This window comes from Taurulus bubalis, assembly GCF_910589615.1.
Source record: "Taurulus bubalis genome assembly, chromosome: 8".
NCBI lineage: Eukaryota > Metazoa > Chordata > Actinopteri > Perciformes > Cottidae > Taurulus > Taurulus bubalis.
In genome coordinates, this window is record NC_136596.1 from 194,471 (window position 1) to 212,679 (window position 18,209).

Genomic DNA, 18,209 nt, shown 5'->3' on the forward strand with positions numbered 1-18,209 from the left:
TAAACTACACCTATGACTTCTGACCCTTAAACCTGATCCCTGACTTCTGACCCTTAAACCAGAACCCTGACTTCTGACCCTTAAACCAGACCCCTGACTTCTGACCCTTAAACCAGAACTCTGACTTCTGACCCTTAAACCAGACCCCTGACTTCTGACCCTTAAACCAGAACCCTGACTTCTGACCCTTAAACCAGACCCCTGACTTCTGACCCTTAAACCAGAACCCTGACTTCTGACCCTTAAACCAGACCCCTGACTTCTGACCCTTAAACCAGAACCCTGACTTCTGACCCTTAAACCAGACCCCTGACTTCTGACCCTTAAACCAGAACTCTGACTTCTGACCCTTAAACTACACCTATGACTTCTGACCCTTAAACCTGATCCCTGACTTCTGACCCTTAAACCAGAACCCTGACTTCTGACCCTTAAACCAGACCCCTGACTTCTGACCCTTAAACCAGAACTCTGACTTCTGACCCTTAAACTAGACCTATGACTTCTGACCCTTAAACCTGACCCCTGACCCTTAAACCTGACTCCTGATTCTCTGACCTTAAACTTTTCGGCAGCAGCTTGAGAACAGAAACCCCATCCGTCCGTTTGTGTGTTTTATAAAATGTGACGATTTGTTCTTATATCTGAAAGAAATCAGTTATCGCTCTTCTGTTTCCTGCTGGTTGTGTGTTCTGATCAATAACTTTTTATATGAATAGATGTGAATGTAAAGCATATGCTTCATTCAAGAGTTCCTGACTGAACCTGACTGTTCAGATCAATAATCCCTGATTGGATGAGGTCTGGCCTCATGTTCATCAAACTCTGAAAGATCAGAGAATAAATCCTCCCCATAGTTTAAGAACGCTGTAACTTATGATACAATGGATCAATAAAGGTTATTGACTTGTATTAGCACTCATATTTATGATGCAATGGATCAATAAAGGTTATTGACTTGTATTAGCACTCATATTTATGATGCAATGGATCAATAAAGGTTATTGACTTGTATTAACAGCCCTACTATATATTTATAATAAATGTACATATTTATATCTTATTGGGACAACGTTTTTTTCAAAATAAAAGATCAAAATTTAACCAAAAACGTTGATGGCGGTACTTCCTGGTGCTGACGTGATGACGCTAGTGGAGACGTGATGACGACCCTGATGACGCAGTTGATGACGCAGATGACGCCGGTATGTAAATGAGGTAAAACCTCCTCCTGTGATTCGCGGGAAAAAGGAAAAATGGCGACGGTCGAAGTTTGAAGTTTAGCGCCACGAAAACGGAGAGAGAGAGAAAGAGTGAGAGTGAGTGAGACAGAGTGAGACACGGAGACAGACTCGAGGACAACCTGTCTGTCGGTGGCTCGGAGGACAATCTGTCTGTCGGTGGCTCGGAGGACAACCTGTCTGTCGGTGGCTCGGAGGACAACCTGTCTGTCGGTGGCTCGGAGGACAACCTGTCTGTCGGTGGCTCGGAGGACAACCTGTCTGTCGGTGGCTCGGAGGACAACCTGTCTGTCGGTGGCTCGGAGGACACAAACCGGACCAGAGGACGTAAGACAGCTTCATATTCTAACTCTGCTCACTTTGGCTCGAGTTATTACTGCGTCTTATTATCACCGTATTATACACGTATGTATATACTGTGTATTATATACTTATAGACATGTATATACTGTGTATTATATACTTATAGACATGTATATACTGTGTATTATATACTTATAGACATGTATATACTGTGTATTATATACTTATAGACATGTATATACTGTGTATTGTACACAGTATATACATGTCTATACTGTGTGTGTGTGTGAGAGAGAGAGAGAGAGAGAGAGAGAGAGAGAGAGAGAGAGAGAGAGAGAGTGTGTGTGCGTGTGTGTGTGCGTGTGAGTGTGTGTGTGAGAGAGAGAGAGAGAGAGAGAGAGAGAGAGAGAGAGAGAGAGAGAGAGAGAGTGTGTGTGAGAGGGTTAGTTGTTAAACGGTTCTGATGAGTTCAGGAATGAATCACAGCCACAACCTGTCTAACTGACAATGTTTCAGGGAGAGGTCTGTCTCACCTGTCTCTCTGCATGTCTCTCTGCATGTCTCTCTGTCTCTCTCTCTGTCTGTCTCTCTCTCTATCTTTTAAGTTCAGGAACCTTTGACCAAAACAACTTATTTGCAATAAAAGTCTGTCTCTCTCTCTCTCTCTCTCTGCCTGTCTGTCTCTCTCTCTCTCTCTCTCTCTCTCTCTCTCTGCCTGTCTGTCTCTCTCTCTCTCTCTCTCTCTCTCTCTCTCTCTCTGTGTCTGTCTGTCTGTCTCTCTCTCCCTCTCTCTCTCTGCCTGTCTGTCTCTCTCTCTGTCTGTCTGCCTGTCTGTCTCTCTCTCTGTCTGTCTGTCTGTCTCTCTCTCTCTCTGTCTGCCTGTCTGTCTGTCTCTCTCTCTCTGCCTGTCTGTCTCTCTCTCTGTCTGTCTGTCTGTCTCTCTCTGTCTGTCTGTCTGTCTGTCTCTCTCTCTCTCTCTACCTGTCTGTCTGTCTCTCTCTCTCTGCCTGTCTGTCTCTCTCTCTCTCTCTCTGTCTGTCTGTCTCTCTCTCTGCCTGTCTGTCTCTCTGTCTGTCTGTCTCTCTCTCTCTCTCTCTGCCTGTCTGTCTCTCTCTCTCTGCCTGTCTGTCTCTCTCTCTCTCTCTGTCTGTCTGTCTGTCTCTCTCTCTCTGTCTGTCTGTCTGTCTCTCTCTCTCTCTCTCTCTGCCTGTCTCTCTCTCTTTCTTTCTGTCCAGGATGTTTGAGGACCTGATTGAAGCCTTCTGTGGTATTGAGCCTCAGGTAACTCAAGGGGGCGGAGCATGTCAAAGAGGGCGGAGCCCGGGAGAGGGGGCGGAGTCCAGTCTGAGCGTTGGACAGTTCGTCCTCTGTCATTGGTCAGATGGACTCTACTACTTGGGCAAGATTCAGAGGGTGAGACACATACAAGCACACACTTTCCTCATTGGTTGCTGTTGGCCTCTGATTGGTTGGTCAACATCTCTGCACTCTCATTGGTGGACAGGTGAGTCCGCCCCGGCAGAGCTGCTTCGTCACGTTTGAGGACAACTCCAAGTTCTGGGTCCTCTGTAAGGACATCCAGCATGGTGAGAGACAGACAGGTAGAGAGAGACATCAGCATGTGAGAGACAGACAGGTAGAGAGAGACATCAGCATGTGAGAGACAGACAGGTAGAGAGAGACATCAGCATGTGAGAGACAGACAGGTAGAGAGAGACATCAGCATGTGAGAGACAGACAGGTAGAGAGAGACATCAGCATGTGAGAGACAGACAGGTAGAGAGAGACATCAGCATGTGAGAGACAGACAGGTAGAGAGAGACATCAGCATGTGAGAGACAGACAGGTAGAGAGAGACATCAGCATGTGAGAGACAGACAGGTAGAGAGAGACATCAGCATGTGAGAGACAGACAGGTAGAGAGAGACATCAGCATGTGAGAGACAGACAGGTAGAGACAGACAGGTAGAGAGAGACATCAGCATGTGAGAGACAGACAGGTAGAGACAGACATCAGCATGTGAGAGACAGACAGGTAGAGAGAGACATCAGCATGTGAGAGACAGACAGGTAGAGAGAGACATCAACATGTGAGAGACAGACAGGTAGAGAGAGACATCAACATGTGAGAGACAGACAGGTAGAGAGAGACATCAACATGTGAGAGACAGACAGGTAGAGAGAGACATCAACATGTGAGAGACAGACAGGTAGAGAGAGACATCAGCATGTGAGAGACAGACAGGTAGAGAGAGACATCAACATGTGAGAGACAGACAGGTAGAGAGAGACATCAACATGTGAGAGACAGGCAGGTAGAGAGAGACATCAACATGTGAGAGACAGGCAGGTAGAGAGAGACAGACAGGTTTCTGTGTTTCTGATGTCTCTCTTCATTATGACTCAATCACAATCCTGTCCAATCACGTTGTAGCTGGAGTGCCGGGGGAAGAGCCTCGCTGCTCTGTGTGTCAGGAGGCGGAGCCAAACTCTGACCAATCAAACCCCAACAACCAGATCCTCATCTGTGGGAAGTGTGGCATCGGTAAGTGAGACAGACAGACGGGTTAACCTAGTCCAGTGAGACAGACAGGTTAGTATAGTCCAGTGAAACATACAGGTGAATCTAGTCCAGTGAGACAGACAGGTGAATCTAGTCCAGTGAGACAGACAGGTGAATCTAGTCCAGTGAGACATACATACAGGTGAATCTAGTCCAGTGAGACATACAGGTTAATCTAGTCCAGTGAGACAGACAGGTTAATCTAGTCCAGTGAGACAGACAGGTGAATCTAGTCCAGTGAGACATACAGGTGAATCTAGTCCAGTGAGACATACATACAGGTGAATCTAGTCCAGTGAGACATACATACAGGTTAACCTAGTCCAGTGAGACAGACAGGTGAATCTAGTCCAGTGAGACATACATACAGGTTAACCTAGTCCAGTGAGACATACATACAGGTGAATCTAGTCTAATGAGACAGACAGGTGAATCTAGTCCAGTGAGACAGACAGGTTAACCTAGTCCAGTGAGACAGACAGGTTAACCTAGTCCAGTGAGACAGACAGGTTAACCTAGTCCAGTGAGACAGACAGGTTAACCTAGTCCAGTGAGACAGACAGGTGAATCTAGTCCAGTGAGACATGCATACAGGTTAACCTAGTCCAGTGAGACAGACAGGTTAATCTAGTCCAGTGAGACAGACAGGTTAACCTAGTCCAGTGAGACAGACATTAGAGACAGTAGATACATTAGAGACAGTAGAGACTGTAGACATTAGAGACAGTAGAGACATTAGCCTGTTGAGACAGTAGAGACAGTATACATTACATTAGAGACAGTAGACATTAGAGACAGTAGACAGTAGACACATTAGAGACTGTAGAGACATTAGAGACAGTAGACAGTAGATACAGGAGAGACATTAGAGACAAGAGACAGTAGAGACATTAGAGATCAGAGACAGTAGACACATTACAGACAAGAGACAGTAGAGACAGTAGAGACATTAGAGACAAGAGACACAGTAGACAGTATAGACAGTAGAAACAGTAGACAGGAGAGAAGTTAGAGACTGTAGAGACAATAGACAATAGAGACAGTAGACACAGTATAGGCAGTAGACAGTAGAGACAGTATCGACAGTAGACATTAGAGACAGGAGACAGTAGAGACAGGAGACAGAATAGACAGTATGCAATAGAGACAATAGATAGTAGAGACAGTAGAGACAGTATAGGCAGTAGACAGTAGAGACAGTATCGACAGGAGACAGAATAGACAGTATGCAGTAGAGACAGTAGATACAGTAGAGACAGTAGAGACAGTATACAGTAGAGACAGTATACACAGTAGAGACAGTAGACATTAGATACATTAGAGACAGTAGAGACAGTTGAGACAGTAGGCAGTAGAGACACTAGAGACAGTAGACACTAGAGACAGTAGACACTAGAGACAGTAGACACTAGAGACAGTATAGACAGTAGAGACATCAGACAGTAGAGACATCAGACAGTAGAGACATCAGACAGTAGAGACATTAGACACAATAGAGACAGTAGACACAGTATAGATAGTAGACACAGTAGACACATTAGATACAGTAGACACAGTAGAGATAGTAGACATTAGAGACAGTGGACAGTAGAGACAGTAGACACAGTATAGGCAGTAGAGACAGTATAGACAGTAGAGATAGTATACATTAGAGACAGTGGACACAGTAGAGACAGTAGAGACAGTAGACAATAGAGACAGTAGACACAGTATAGGCAGTAGACAGTATCGACAGTAGACATTAGAGACAGGAGACAGTAGAGACAGGAGACAGAATAGACAGTATGCAATAGAGACAATAGACAGTAGAGACAGTAGAGACAGTATAGGCAGTAGACAGTAGAGACAGTATAGGCAGTAGACAGTAGAGACAGTATCGACAGGAGACAGAATAGACAGTAGACAGAATAGACAGTATGCAGTAGAGACAGGAGACAGGAGATACAGTAGAGACAGTAGAGACAGTATACAGTAGAGACAGTAGACATTAGATACATTAGAGACAGTAGAGACAGTAGAGACAGTTGAGACAGTAGGCAGTAGAGACAGTATAGACAGTAGAGACAGTATAGACACTAGAGACAGTAGACACTAGAGACAGTAGACACTAGAGACGGTAGACACTAGAGACAGTAGACACTAGAGACAGCAGGCAGTAGAGACAGTAGACAGTAGAGACATCAGACAGTAGAGACATTAGAGACAGTAGACAGAATAGAGACAGTAGACACAGTATAGATAGTAGACACAGTAGACACAATAGAGACAGTAGACACAGTAGACAATAGAGACAGTAGACATTAGATACAGTAGACACAGTGGACACAGTAGCCAGTAGACACAGTATAGACAGTAGAGACAGTAGACAGTAGAGACAGTAGGCAGTAGAGACAGTAGAGGCAGTAGAGACAGTAGGCAGTAGAGACAGTAGGCAGTAGAGACAGTAGGCAGTAGAGGCAGTAGACAGTAGAGGCAGTAGAGGCAGTAGGCAGTAGAGGCAGTAGAGACAGTAGGCAGTAGAGGCAGTAGAGACAGTAGGCGCAGTAGAGACAGTAGGCGCAGTAGAGACAGTAGGCAGTAGAGACAGTAGAGACAGTAGGCAGTAGAGACAGTAGGCAGTAGAGGCAGTAGAGGCAGTAGGCAGTAGAGACAGTAGAGGCAGTAGAGACAGTAGAGGCAGTAGAGACAGTAGAGACAGTAGACAGTAGGCAGTAGAGGCAGTAGAGACAGTAGAGGCAGTAGAGACAGTAGAGGCAGTAGAGACAGTAGAGGCAGTAGACACAGTAGAGGCAGTAGACACAGTAGACAGTAGAGACAGTAGAGACAGTAGAGAGAGTAGAGACAGTAGAGACAGTAGGCAGTAGAGACAGTAGACACAGTAGAGACAGTAGACAGTAGAGACAGTAGACAGTAGAGGCAGTAGAGACAGTAGGCAGTAGAGACAGTAGGCAGTAGAGACAGTAGGCAGTAGAGACAGTAGAGTCAGTAGACAGTAGAGGCAGTAGAGACAGGAGACAGTAGACAGTAGGCAGTAGAGGCAGTAGAGACAGTAGAGACAGTAGGCAGTAGAGACAGTAGAGGCAGTAGAGACAGTAGGCAGTAGAGACAGTAGAGACAGTAGACAGTAGAGACAGTAGACAGTAGGCAGTAGAGACAGTAGACAGTAGAGACAGTAGACAGTAGGCAGTAGAGACAGTAGACCCTAACGTCTCTCTCCTCAGGGTTCCACCAGCAGTGCCATGTTCCTCCAGTAGAGGGCAGCAGCAGCATCATTAGCAGCAGCAGCAGCATCAGTCCCTGGTTCTGTAGACGCTGTGTCTTTGCTCTGGCTGTCCGGGTAGGAACCAGTCCAGTAACACATCTACCTGTCTGTCTGACTGCCTGTCTGTCTGAATACCTGTCTGTCTGACTGCCTGTCTGTCTCCTCCCTCAGAAAGGGGGCGCTCTGAAGAAGGGGCCGGTGGCCCGAGCCCTGGCGGCCATGAAGCAGGTGCTGCTGTACGACCTGGACTCTCTGGACTGGGACTCCCAGCGCAGGACCAATCAGCAACAGTGTTACTGCTACTGCGGCGGCCCCGGAGAGTAAGACCGGCCAATCGCAGACCTCGCTCACTGTGACATCATCGTGTCCCAGACTCACCTGTGTTGTGTTGCAGGTGGTACCTGAAGATGCTGCAGTGCTTCAGGTGTCAGCAGTGGTTCCATGAAGCCTGCACCCAGTGTCTGCAGGAGGCCATGCTGTTTGGAGACAGGTGAGCCGCTCCCCCTCCTCCTTCTCCTCGTCCTCCTCGTCCTCCTCGTCCTCGTCCTCCTCGTCCTCGTCCTCCTCGTCCTCGTCCTCCTCGTCCTCGTCCTCGTCCTCCTCGTCCTCCTCCTCGTCCTCGTCCTCCTCGTCCTCGTCCTCCTCGTCCTCCTCCTCCTCGTCCTCCTCGTCCTCGTCCTCGTCCTTGTCCTCCTCGTCCTCCTCGTCCTCGTCCTCCTCCTCCTCCTCCTCCTCCTCCTCGTCCTCCTCCTCCTCGTCCTCGTCCTCCTCCTCGTCCTCGTCCTTGTCCTCCTCCTCCTCCTCTTCCTCCTCCTCGTCCTCCTCCTCCTCCTCGTCCTCCTCCTCCTCGTCCTCGTCCTCGTCCTCCTCCTCCTCGTCCTCGTCCTCGTCCTCCTCCTCCTCGTCCTCGTCCTCGTCCTCCTCCTCGTCCTCGTCCTCCTCCTCGTCCTCCTCCTCGTCCTCGTCCTCGTCCTCCTCCTCGTCCTCGTCCTCGTCCTCCTCCTCGTCCTCCTCCTCCTCGTCCTCGTCCTCGTCCTCCTCCTCCTCGTCCTCCTCCTCGTCCTCCTCCTCGTCCTCCTCCTCCTCCTCCTCGTCCTCCTCCTCGTCCTCGTCCTCGTCCTCGTCCTCCTCGTCCTCCTCGTCCTCGTCCTCCTCCTCGTCCTTCTCGTTCTCCTCCTCGTCCTCGTCCTCCTTCTCCTCCTCGTCCTCCTTCTCCTCCTCGTCCTCCTCCTCGTTTTCCTCGTCCGCCTCCTCCTCCTTCTTCTTTTCCTCCCCTCCTCCTTCTCCTCCTCATCCTCGTCCTCCTCTTCTCTTCCTCTCCTTTTCCTCCTCTTCTTCTCCACCTCCTTCTCCTCCTCTTCTCCTTGTCCTCCTTCTCCTCCTCCTCTCCTCTGTATGCAGTGAGCGGTGTCTGACCCCCTCCTCCTCCTCCTCCTCCTCTTCCTTCTCCTCCTCCTCCTCCTCCTCTTCCTTCTCCTCCTCCTCCTCTCCTCTGTATGCAGTGAGCGGTGTCTGACCTCCTCCTCCTCCTTCTCCTTGTCCTCGTCCTCCTCCTTCTCCTCCTCCTCCTCCTCCTCTTCCTTCTCCTCCTCCTCCTCTCCTCTGTATGCAGTGAGCGGTGTCTGACCCCCTCCTTCTCCTCCTCCTTGTCCTCGTCCTCCTCCTTCTCCTCCTCGGCCTCCTCATCCTCCTCCTCCTCTCCTTTTCCTCCCCCTCCTTCTCTTCCTCTTCTCCTCGTCCTTCTCCTCCTCCTCCTCTTCTTCCTTCTCCTCCTCCTCCTCCTCCCCTCTGTATGCAGTGAGTGGTGTCTGACCCTCTCCTCTTCTCCTCAGGTTCTACCTGTTCCTGTGCTCGGTGTGTAACAAGGGCTCAGAGTACGTGAGGCGCTTGTCCCTGCGCTGGGTGGACCTGGTGCACCTGGTGCTCTACAACCTGTCCGTCAGCAGCAAGAAGAAGTACTTTGAGCTGGACGAGATCCTGGCCTTAGTCTCTGCCAGCTGGGACCACCTACAGCTCGGGAAGGTACTGACTAGACCAGGACCAGGCTAAGCTAAGCTAAGCTAGACCAGAACCAGGGCCAGACTAAGCTAAGCTAGACCAGGGCCAGACTAAGATAAGATAGACCAGGACCAGACTAAGATAAGCTATACAAGGGCCAGACTAAGATAAGATAGACCAGACTAAACTAAACCTGGACCAGACTAAGCTAAGCTAGACCAGGGCCAGACTAAGCTAAGCTAAGCTAAACCTGGATCAGACTAAGCTAAACTAAACCTGACTAGAGACTGACCAAGGCTATCCTAGCCTGGGTTTAACACGCCTGTCTGTTGTTTAGCTGTCCAACACTCCTCCGGCAGACAGGGGGCAGCACCTGCTGGACGCTCTGAACAAGTACAAGAGCAAGTAAGACCCACAGGCACGACTCCTTTACCACGGTTACCAACGCTGTAGATCGTGTGTGTTAATGCTGTGCTTGTGTTGAGGTTTCTGTGTGGAAAGGAGATCAAGAAGAGGAAGTGCATCTTTCGTCTGAGGACCAGAGTCCCTCCTAACCCGCCCTCCAAGCTGTTTCCTGAGCGCACTCAGACTGACGGAGGGCAAGGCGTGGTCAGGAACAGGTAGAGCTTTTCCCCTCTAACTGGCCCTAGGTTTTACATTTATAGTCATGGACCTGGAACACTTTGAGTTCAGAACGTTCAACTGGGAAAATTCTGACCTCCAAGAATCAGAATCAGAAACCGTTTATTAGCCAGGAAAGTTTACACAAACGAGGAGTTGTTCTAGGCTGAAGGTGCATACATTAGACGTTAGACGGGACAAACAACAATCAACAATCAACGACAACAACAGCGCAATGATATTAAATCAAGTATAAGATAAAGTGCTCAGACAAACAGATAATGTTAATGTAAATGTATGTTAAAGTGACACAAGTGTTTAAATATGAAGTGTGCAGAGTGACCGGTAAGAAGAAAGAAAAGAATGACAAAATAGTCCTGGTGGTGACAGAGTCAGTCAGTGGGGGACCCGGCTCTGTTGATGAGCCCGACTGCCGACGGGAAGAAACTGTTCGTGTGGCGTGAGGTCTTGGTCCTGATGGAGCGTGAGTTAAAACCAGGAGGTAGTCTAGTGGGTGGTCTTAAAACCAGGAGGTAGTCTAGTGTGTGGTCTTAAAACCAGGAGGAAGTCTAGTGTATGTGGTCTTAAAACCAGGAGGTAGTCTAGTGTGTGGTCTTAAAACCAGGAGGTAGTCTTGTGTGGGTGGTCTTAAAACCAGGAGGTAGTCTAGTGTATGTGGTCTTAAAACCAGGAGGTAGTCTAGTGTGTGGTCTTAAAACCAGGAGGCAGTGTAGTGGGTGGTCTTAAAACCAGGAGGTAGTGTAGTGGGTGGTCTTAAAACCAGGAGGTAGTGTAGTGGGTGGTCTTAAAACCAGGAGGTAGTGTAGTGGGTGGTCTTAAAACCAGGAGGAAGTCTAGTGTGTGTGGTCTTAAAACCAGGAGGAAGTCTAGTATGTGTGGTCTTAAAACCAGGAGGTAGTCTAGTGGGTGGTCTTAAAACCAGGAGGTAGTCTAGTGTGTGTGGTCTTAAAACCAGGAGGTAGTCTAGTGTGTGGTCTTAAAACCAGGAGGTAGTCTAGTGGGTGGTCTTAAAACCAGGAGGTAGTCTAGTGTGTGGTCTTAAAACCAGGAGGAAGTCTAGTGTGTGGTCTTAAAACCAGGAGGTAGTCTAGTGTGTGGTCTTAAAACCAGGAGGTAGTCTAGTGGGTGGTCTTAAAACCAGGAGGTAGTCTAGTGTGTGGTCTTAAAACCAGGAGGAAGTCTAGTGTGTGGTCTTAAAACCAGGAGGAAGTCTAGTGTGTGGTCTTAAAACCAGGAGGAAGTCTAGTGTGTGTGGTCTTAAAACCAGGAGGAAGTCTAGTGTGTGGTCTTAAAACCAGGAGGTAGTCTAGTGTGTGTGGTCTTAAAACCAGGAGCTAGTCTAGTGGGTGGTCTTAAAACCAGGAGGCAGTCTAGTGTGTGGTCTTAAAACCAGGAGGTAGTGTAGTGGGTGGTCTTAAAACCAGGAGGTAGTGTAGTGGGTGGTCTTAAAACGAGGAGGTAGTCTAGTGTGTGGTCTTAAAACCAGGAGGTAGTCTAGTGTGTGGTCTTAAAACCAGGAGGAAGTCTAGTGTGTGGTCTTAAAACCAGGAGGAAGTCTAGTGTGTGGTCTTAAAACCAGGAGGAAGTCTAGTGTGTGTGGTCTTAAAACCAGGAGGAAGTCTAGTGTGTGTGGTCTTAAAACCAGGAGGTAGTCTAGTGTGTGGTCTTAAAACCAGGAGGAAGTCTAGTGTGTGGTCTTAAAACCAGGAGGTAGTCTAGTGTGTGGTCTTAAAACCAGGAGGAAGTCTAGTGCGTGGTCTTAAAACCAGGAGGAAGTCTAGTGCGTGGTCTTAAAACCAGGAGGAAGTCTAGTGTGTGGTCTTAAAACCAGGAGGTAGTCTAGTGCGTGGTCTTAAAACCAGGAGGAAGTCTAGTGCGTGGTCTTAAAACCAGGAGGAAGTCTAGTGCGTGGTCTTAAAACCAGGAGGAAGTCTAGTGGGTGGTCTTAAAACCAGGAGGTAGTCTAGTGCGTGGTCTTAAAACCAGGAGGTAGTCTAGTGCGTGGTCTTAAAACCAGGAGGTAGTCTAGTGTGTGGTCTTAAAACCAGGAGGAAGTCTAGTGTGTGGTCTTAAAACCAGGAGGAAGTCTAGTGTGTGGTCTTAAAACCAGGAGGAAGTCTAGTGTGTGGTCTTAAAACCAGGAGGAAGTCTAGTGTGTGGTCTTAAAACCAGGAGGAAGTCTAGTGTGTGGTCTTAAAACCAGGAGGAAGTCTAGTGTGTGGTCTTAAAACCAGGAGGTAGTCTAATGTGTGGTCTTAAAACCAGGAGGTAGTCTAGTGCGTGGTCTTATAACCAGGAGGAAGTCTAGTGCGTGGTCTTAAAACCAGGAGGAAGTCTAGTGTGTGGTCTTAAAACCAGGAGGTTGTCTAGTGCGTGGTCTTAAAACCAGGAGGTAGTCTAGTGTGTAGTCTTAAAACCAGGAGGTAGTCTAGTGCGTGGTCTTAAAACCAGGAGGTTGTCTAGTGCGTGGTCTTAAAACCAGGAGGTAGTCTAGTGCGTGGTCTTAAAACCAGGGTGCATTAGTAAATGGTCAATTGCACATTCTAGTAAAAACTAGACCATCATGATTTCTGAGTATTTACCTAGTGACTGCATTTCATTGTCAGGTCAGTTAGTCCAGTTTGTTGTCTTGAAACCAGAATATAGACACATTTGTTGTCCTTAAACCTAAGGGGTAGTCTTAAGACCAATGGGTAGTCCAGTTTGTAGTCCTAAACCAAAGGGTAGTCCTAAAGTGTGTGTGTGTGTGTGTGTGTGTGTGTGTGTGTGTGTGTGTATGTGTGTGTGTGTGTGTGCGCGTGTGTGCGTGCAGTGCTTCAGCTGAGAGGAGGAAGAGGAAGTCCAAGTGGCTCCTGGAAGAAGCGATCCCTAACGTAAGACTCTCGCTCCGGTTCTGCGTCTCTGTTGGTTGTTTCTTAAACAAGAATAACTGTGTAGAACCAGATGTTCTGCGTCTCTGTTGGTTGTTTCCTAAACAAGAATAACTGTGTAGAACCAGATGTCCTGCAGCTGGACCTCCAACCATCACATGGCCAACATCTTTGACTTCACCCTCGACGAACTACAGAGCCTCAAGAGGTGAGCGATCAATACCAGATCAATATCAGTATTCAATACCAGATCAAATCCAGTAATCAATACCAGTAATTAATACCAGTAATCAATACCAGTAATCAATACCAGTCATCAATATCAGTAATCAATACCAGTAATCAATACCAGTAATCAATATCAGAGCAATAACAGTAATCAATATCAGTAATCAATACCAATCAATACCTGTGTCAGTGTCTCCAGCAGGTCTCTCAGTATTGATCAGGACTCCACTGACGCCTCCACCTCAGGTTCTGCGACCACCAGCAGCTCCTGTTCCTCCAGGTAGAGAACATCCTCTTCCTCATCTTCATCTCCATCCTCTATCTCCATCCTCTATCTCCATCCTCTATCTCCATCCTCTATCTCCATCCTCTATCTCCATCCTCTATCTTCATGTCCATCCTCTATCTTCATCTTCATCCTCTATCTCCATCCTCTATCTTCATGTTCATCCTCTATCTTCATGTTCATCCTCTATCTTCATGTTCATCCTCTATCTCCATCCTCTATCTCCATCCTCTATCTTCATGTTCATCCTCTATCTTCATGTTCATCCTCTATCTTCATGTTCATCCTCTATCTTCATGTTCATCCTCTATCTTCATGTTCATCCTCTATCTTCATGTTCATCCTCTATCTTTATCTCCATCCTCTATCTTCATCTTCATCCTCTATCTTCATCCTCTATCTCCATCCTCTATCTCCATCCTCTATCTCCATCCTCTATCTTCATCTCCATCCTCTATCTCCATCCTCCATCTCCATCCTCTATCTCATCTCCATCCTCTATCTCATCTCCATTTTCTATCTCCATTTTCTATCTCCATTTTCTATCTCCATTTTCTATCTCCATCTCCATCCTCTATCTCCATCCTCTATCTCCATCCTCTATCTCCATCCTCTATCTTCATCTCCATCCTCTATCTCCATCCTCTATCTCCATCCTCCATCTCCATCCTCTATCTCATCTCCATTTTCTATCTCCATTTTCTATCTCCATTTTCTATCTCCATTTTCTATCTCCATCTCCATCCTCTATCTCCATCCTCTATCTCCATCCTCTATCTCGTCCTCTATCTTCATGTTCATCCTCTATCTTCATCTCCGTCCTCTATCTTCATCTCCGTCCTCTATCTTCATCTTCGTCCTCTATCTTCATGTTCGTCCTCTATCTTCATGTTCGTCCTCTATCTTCATGTTCGTCCTCTATCTTCATCTTCATCCTCTATCTTCATCTTCGTCCTCTATCTTCATCTTCGTCCTCTATCTTCATCTCCGTCCTCTATCTTCATCTCCGTCCTCTATCTTCATCTTCGTCCTCTATCTTCATGTTCGTCCTCTATCTTCATCTCCGTCCTCTATCTTCATGTTCGTCCTCTATCTTCATGTTCGTCCTCTATCTTCATGTTCGTCCTCTATCTTCATGTTCATCCTCTATCTTCATCTTCATCCTCTATCTTCATCTTCATCCTCTATCTTCATCTTCATCCTCTATCTTCATGTTCATCCTCTATCTTCATCCTTTAGTTGTGCTCTTGAGGCAGGTAGAGAACATCCTCTTCCTCATCTCCATCCTCTATCTTCATCTCCATCCTCTATCTTCATCTTCATCCTCTATCTCCATCCTCTATCTACATCTTCATCCTCTATCTCCATCCTCTATCTCCATCCTCTATCTTCATCCTCTATCTTCATCTTCATCTTCTATCTTCATCTTCATCCTCTATCTTCATCCTTTAGTTGTGCTCTTGAGGCAGGTAGAGAACATCCTCTTCCTCATCTTCATCCTCTATCTTTATCTCCATCCTCTATCTCCATCCTCTATCTCCATCCTCTATCTCCATCCTCTATCTCCATCCTCTATCTTCATCTCCATCCTCTATCTTCATCTCCATCCTCTATCTTCATCTCCATCCTCTATCTTCATCTCCATCCTCTATCTCCATCCTCTATCTCCATCCTCTATCTTCATCTCCATCCTCTATCTTCATGTTCATCCTCTATCTTCATGTTCATCCTCTATCTTCATGTTCATCCTCTATCTTCATGTCCATCCTCTATCTTCATCTTCATCCTCTATCTCCATCCTCTATCTTCATGTTCATCCTCTATCTTCATGTTCATCCTCTATCTTCATGTCCATCCTCTATCTTCATGTTCATCCTCTATCTCCATCCTCTATCTCCATCCTCTATCTTCATGTTCATCCTCTATCTTCATGTTCATCCTCTATCTTCATGTTCATCCTCTATCTTCATGTTCATCCTCTATCTTCATGTTCGTCCTCTATCTTCATGTTCATCCTCTATCTTCATGTTCATCCTCTATCTTCATGTTCATCCTCTATCTTCATGTTCATCCTCTATCTTCATGTTCATCCTCTATCTTTATCTCCATCCTCTATCTTCATCTTCATCCTCTATCTTCATCCTCTATCTCCATCCTCTATCTCCATCCTCTATCTCCATCCTCTATCTTCATGTTCATCCTCTATCTCCATCCTCTATCTCCATCCTCTATCTCCATCCTCTATCTTCATGTTCATCCTCTATCTTCATGTTCATCCTCTATCTTCATGTGCATCCTCTATCTTCATGTTCATCCTCTATCTTCATGTTCGTCCTCTATCTTCATGTTCATCCTCTATCTTCATGTTCGTCCTCTATCTTCATGTTCATCCTCTATCTTCATGTTCATCCTCTATCTTCATGTTCATCCTCTATCTTCATGTTCATCCTCTATCTTCATGTTCATCCTCTATCTTCATGTTCGTCCTCTATCTTCATGTTCATCCTCTATCTTCATGTTCGTCCTCTATCTTCATGTTCGTCCTCTATCTTCATGTTCGTCCTCTATCTTCATCCTCTATCTCCATCCTCTATCTCCATCCTCTATCTTCATGTTCATCCTCTATCTTCATGTTCATCCTCTATCTTCATGTTCATCCTCTATCTTCATGTTCGTCCTCTATCTTCATGTTCGTCCTCTATCTTCATGTTCGTCCTCTATCTTCATGTTCGTCCTCTATCTTCATGTTCGTCCTCTATCTTCATGTTTGTCCTCTATCTTCATCTTCATCCTCTATCTTCATCTTCATCCTCTATCTTCATCCTTTAGTTGTGCTCTTGAGGCTCCTCCCTAAAAGAGGCGTGTCTGTCTGATTGTCTCTGACCTTTGACCTTTGTGTCCTCAGGAGGCGGGTTGGCAGCAGGAAGAGGAAGTTGCCTAGCAACAGCTACAGTCAGTGGGCCAGTCGCTGCGAGGAAGGGGAGGAGCCTCTTGGGTTGCTGGGAGACCACCTGACCACAGACTCCTCCCACTTCCTGTCTGACTCTGCTCAGATCCCCTCTGACTCCTCCCACCTCCACTCCTCCATCTCCTCCTACTTTGGAGTGGCGGGCCGGCTGACCAATGGGGAGAGGTATCAGGTGCTGGCTCGCCGTGTCACCGCTCAGGGGGCGGTCCAGTACCTGCTGGAGTGGGAGGGGACAACCCCTTATTAGGGCGTGAGCTTTGATTCCTCTTCCTCCTTCTGGCTGTTGATTGGTGCAGAGCCACCTGACCAGGTCTCCATTTCAATCTATTTAACTCCAGAACCAATGAACCAGATCTGAGCAGACATAATGACCCAGACATCCTCATCCTCATCTGTGAGATGTCTGGAGGAAGAAGAATCAAAGCTGATCAGGAGGCTGAACCAGTTCAGATAGCGCCAAAGACACACACACACACACACACACACACACACACACACACACACACACACACACACACACACACGTTATCTCCAGTATTGCTTCTCTTTGACATGTTAAACGTTGTCAGAGCCCCTAGATGTCACACTGCTCTTCCTCTCCTCCTCCTCTTCTCCTGTGTTTGACGAGGGAGAGGAAGAGGACCCACCAGGTCGTAGGAACCCTGAGCTCCTCCATGTTCTCCTCCCGTCTCATGAACATGTAAAATATGGAGATAAAACTACAACTCCCAGAATTCCGTGTTTTCTTGCACTATTGTCTCGTTCTGTATCTATGCAAACAGCTGATCGCCTCGTTGATCGTGATCACTTCAATTGTGTTTAAAAAAGAATCGATCAATATCATGACTGACATCAGAGATTAGCTCCAGGCTAACACAGCCCTTTAGTTTGAATGAGGAATGCTAACTGCTAACAGTATCGATCTCAGACGTTAAAATGTCACGCTGTCACTTTAACCCTGCAGCTTGTCCTCGCTGCCACGGTAACCGTGCTCCCCTCCCATTGGCCCGTTGATCACATGACTGTATGCCGGCTTATCTTCTGTTGAGCTGACCAATCAGCTGCCAGCTTTCTCAATAAAGAACCTGTTGCTTAACCTTTGACCTCCTGGTTCTCTCTCTGTGTGTGTGTGTGTGTGTGTGTGTGTGTGGGTGTGTGTGTGTGTGTGTGTGTGTGTGTGTGTGTGTGTGAGTGGGTGAGTGAGTGAGTGAGACCTGCAGACAGACGGTTAGTTGTCTAACAGCATGAGAAGAGATCGACCCACAGCTCATCTACTGTGAGTCTACCTGTCTGTGAGTGAGTCTACCTGTATGTAAGTCTACCAGTCTGTGAGTCAGGCTACCTGTCTGTCTGTGAGGCTACCTGTCTGTCTGTGAGGCTACCTGTCTGTGAGTGAGTCTACCTGTCTGTGAGTGAGTCTACCTGTATGTGAGTGAGTCTACCTGTCTTAGTCTACCTGTATGTGAGTGAGTCTACCTGTCTTAGTCTACCTGTATGTGAGTGAGTCTACCTGTCTGTGAGTCTACCTGTCTGTGAGTGAGTCTACCTGTATGTAAGTCTACCAGTCTGTGAGTCTACCTGTATGTAAGTCTACCAGTCTGTGAGTGAGTCTACCTGTCTGTGAGTCTACCTGTCTGTGAGTCTACCTGTCTGTGAGTCTACCTGTATGTAAGTCTACCAGTCTGTGAGTGAGTCTACCTGTCTGTGAGGCTACCTGTCTGTCTGTGAGGCTACCTGTCTGTCTGTGAGGCTACCTGTCTGTCTGTGAGTCTACCTGTCTGTGAGTCTACCTGTCTGTGAGTCTACCTGTCTGTGAGGCTACCTGTATGTGAGGCTACCTGTATGTGA

General features: G+C 47.1%; 1 protein-coding gene across 1 annotated transcript; it reads left to right on the forward strand.

The window, feature by feature from the left end:
• The first annotated feature begins 1,501 nt into the window (after positions 1-1,501).
• phf19 (PHD finger protein 19) lies at positions 1,502-16,651 on the forward strand. Its single transcript, XM_079221959.1, has 14 exons — positions 1,502-1,568; positions 2,780-2,957; positions 3,049-3,130; positions 3,979-4,089; positions 7,329-7,444; positions 7,541-7,689; positions 7,764-7,859; positions 9,202-9,391; positions 9,705-9,772; positions 9,853-9,987; positions 12,822-12,882; positions 13,002-13,087; positions 13,307-13,387; positions 16,299-16,651. The coding sequence occupies exons 2-14, from the start codon at positions 2,781-2,783 to the stop codon at positions 16,606-16,608; spliced, it is 1,662 nt and encodes a 553-aa protein (XP_079078085.1). The 5' UTR covers positions 1,502-1,568; position 2,780; the 3' UTR covers positions 16,609-16,651.
• Positions 16,652-18,209: the final 1,558 nt, after the last annotated feature.

Bases quoted from the DNA above. Each gene is read 5' to 3' on its own strand.
- phf19 (XM_079221959.1), top strand. From the start codon at position 2,781: ATGTTTGAGGACCTGATTGAAGCCTTCTGTGGTATTGAGCCTCAGGTA. The intron at 7,860-9,201 runs GTGAGCCGCTCC...TCTTCTCCTCAG, and splicing joins GCCATGCTGTTTGGAGACAG to GTTCTACCTGTTCCTGTGCT. The intron at 12,883-13,001 runs GTAAGACTCTCG...ATAACTGTGTAG, and splicing joins TGGAAGAAGCGATCCCTAAC to AACCAGATGTCCTGCAGCTG.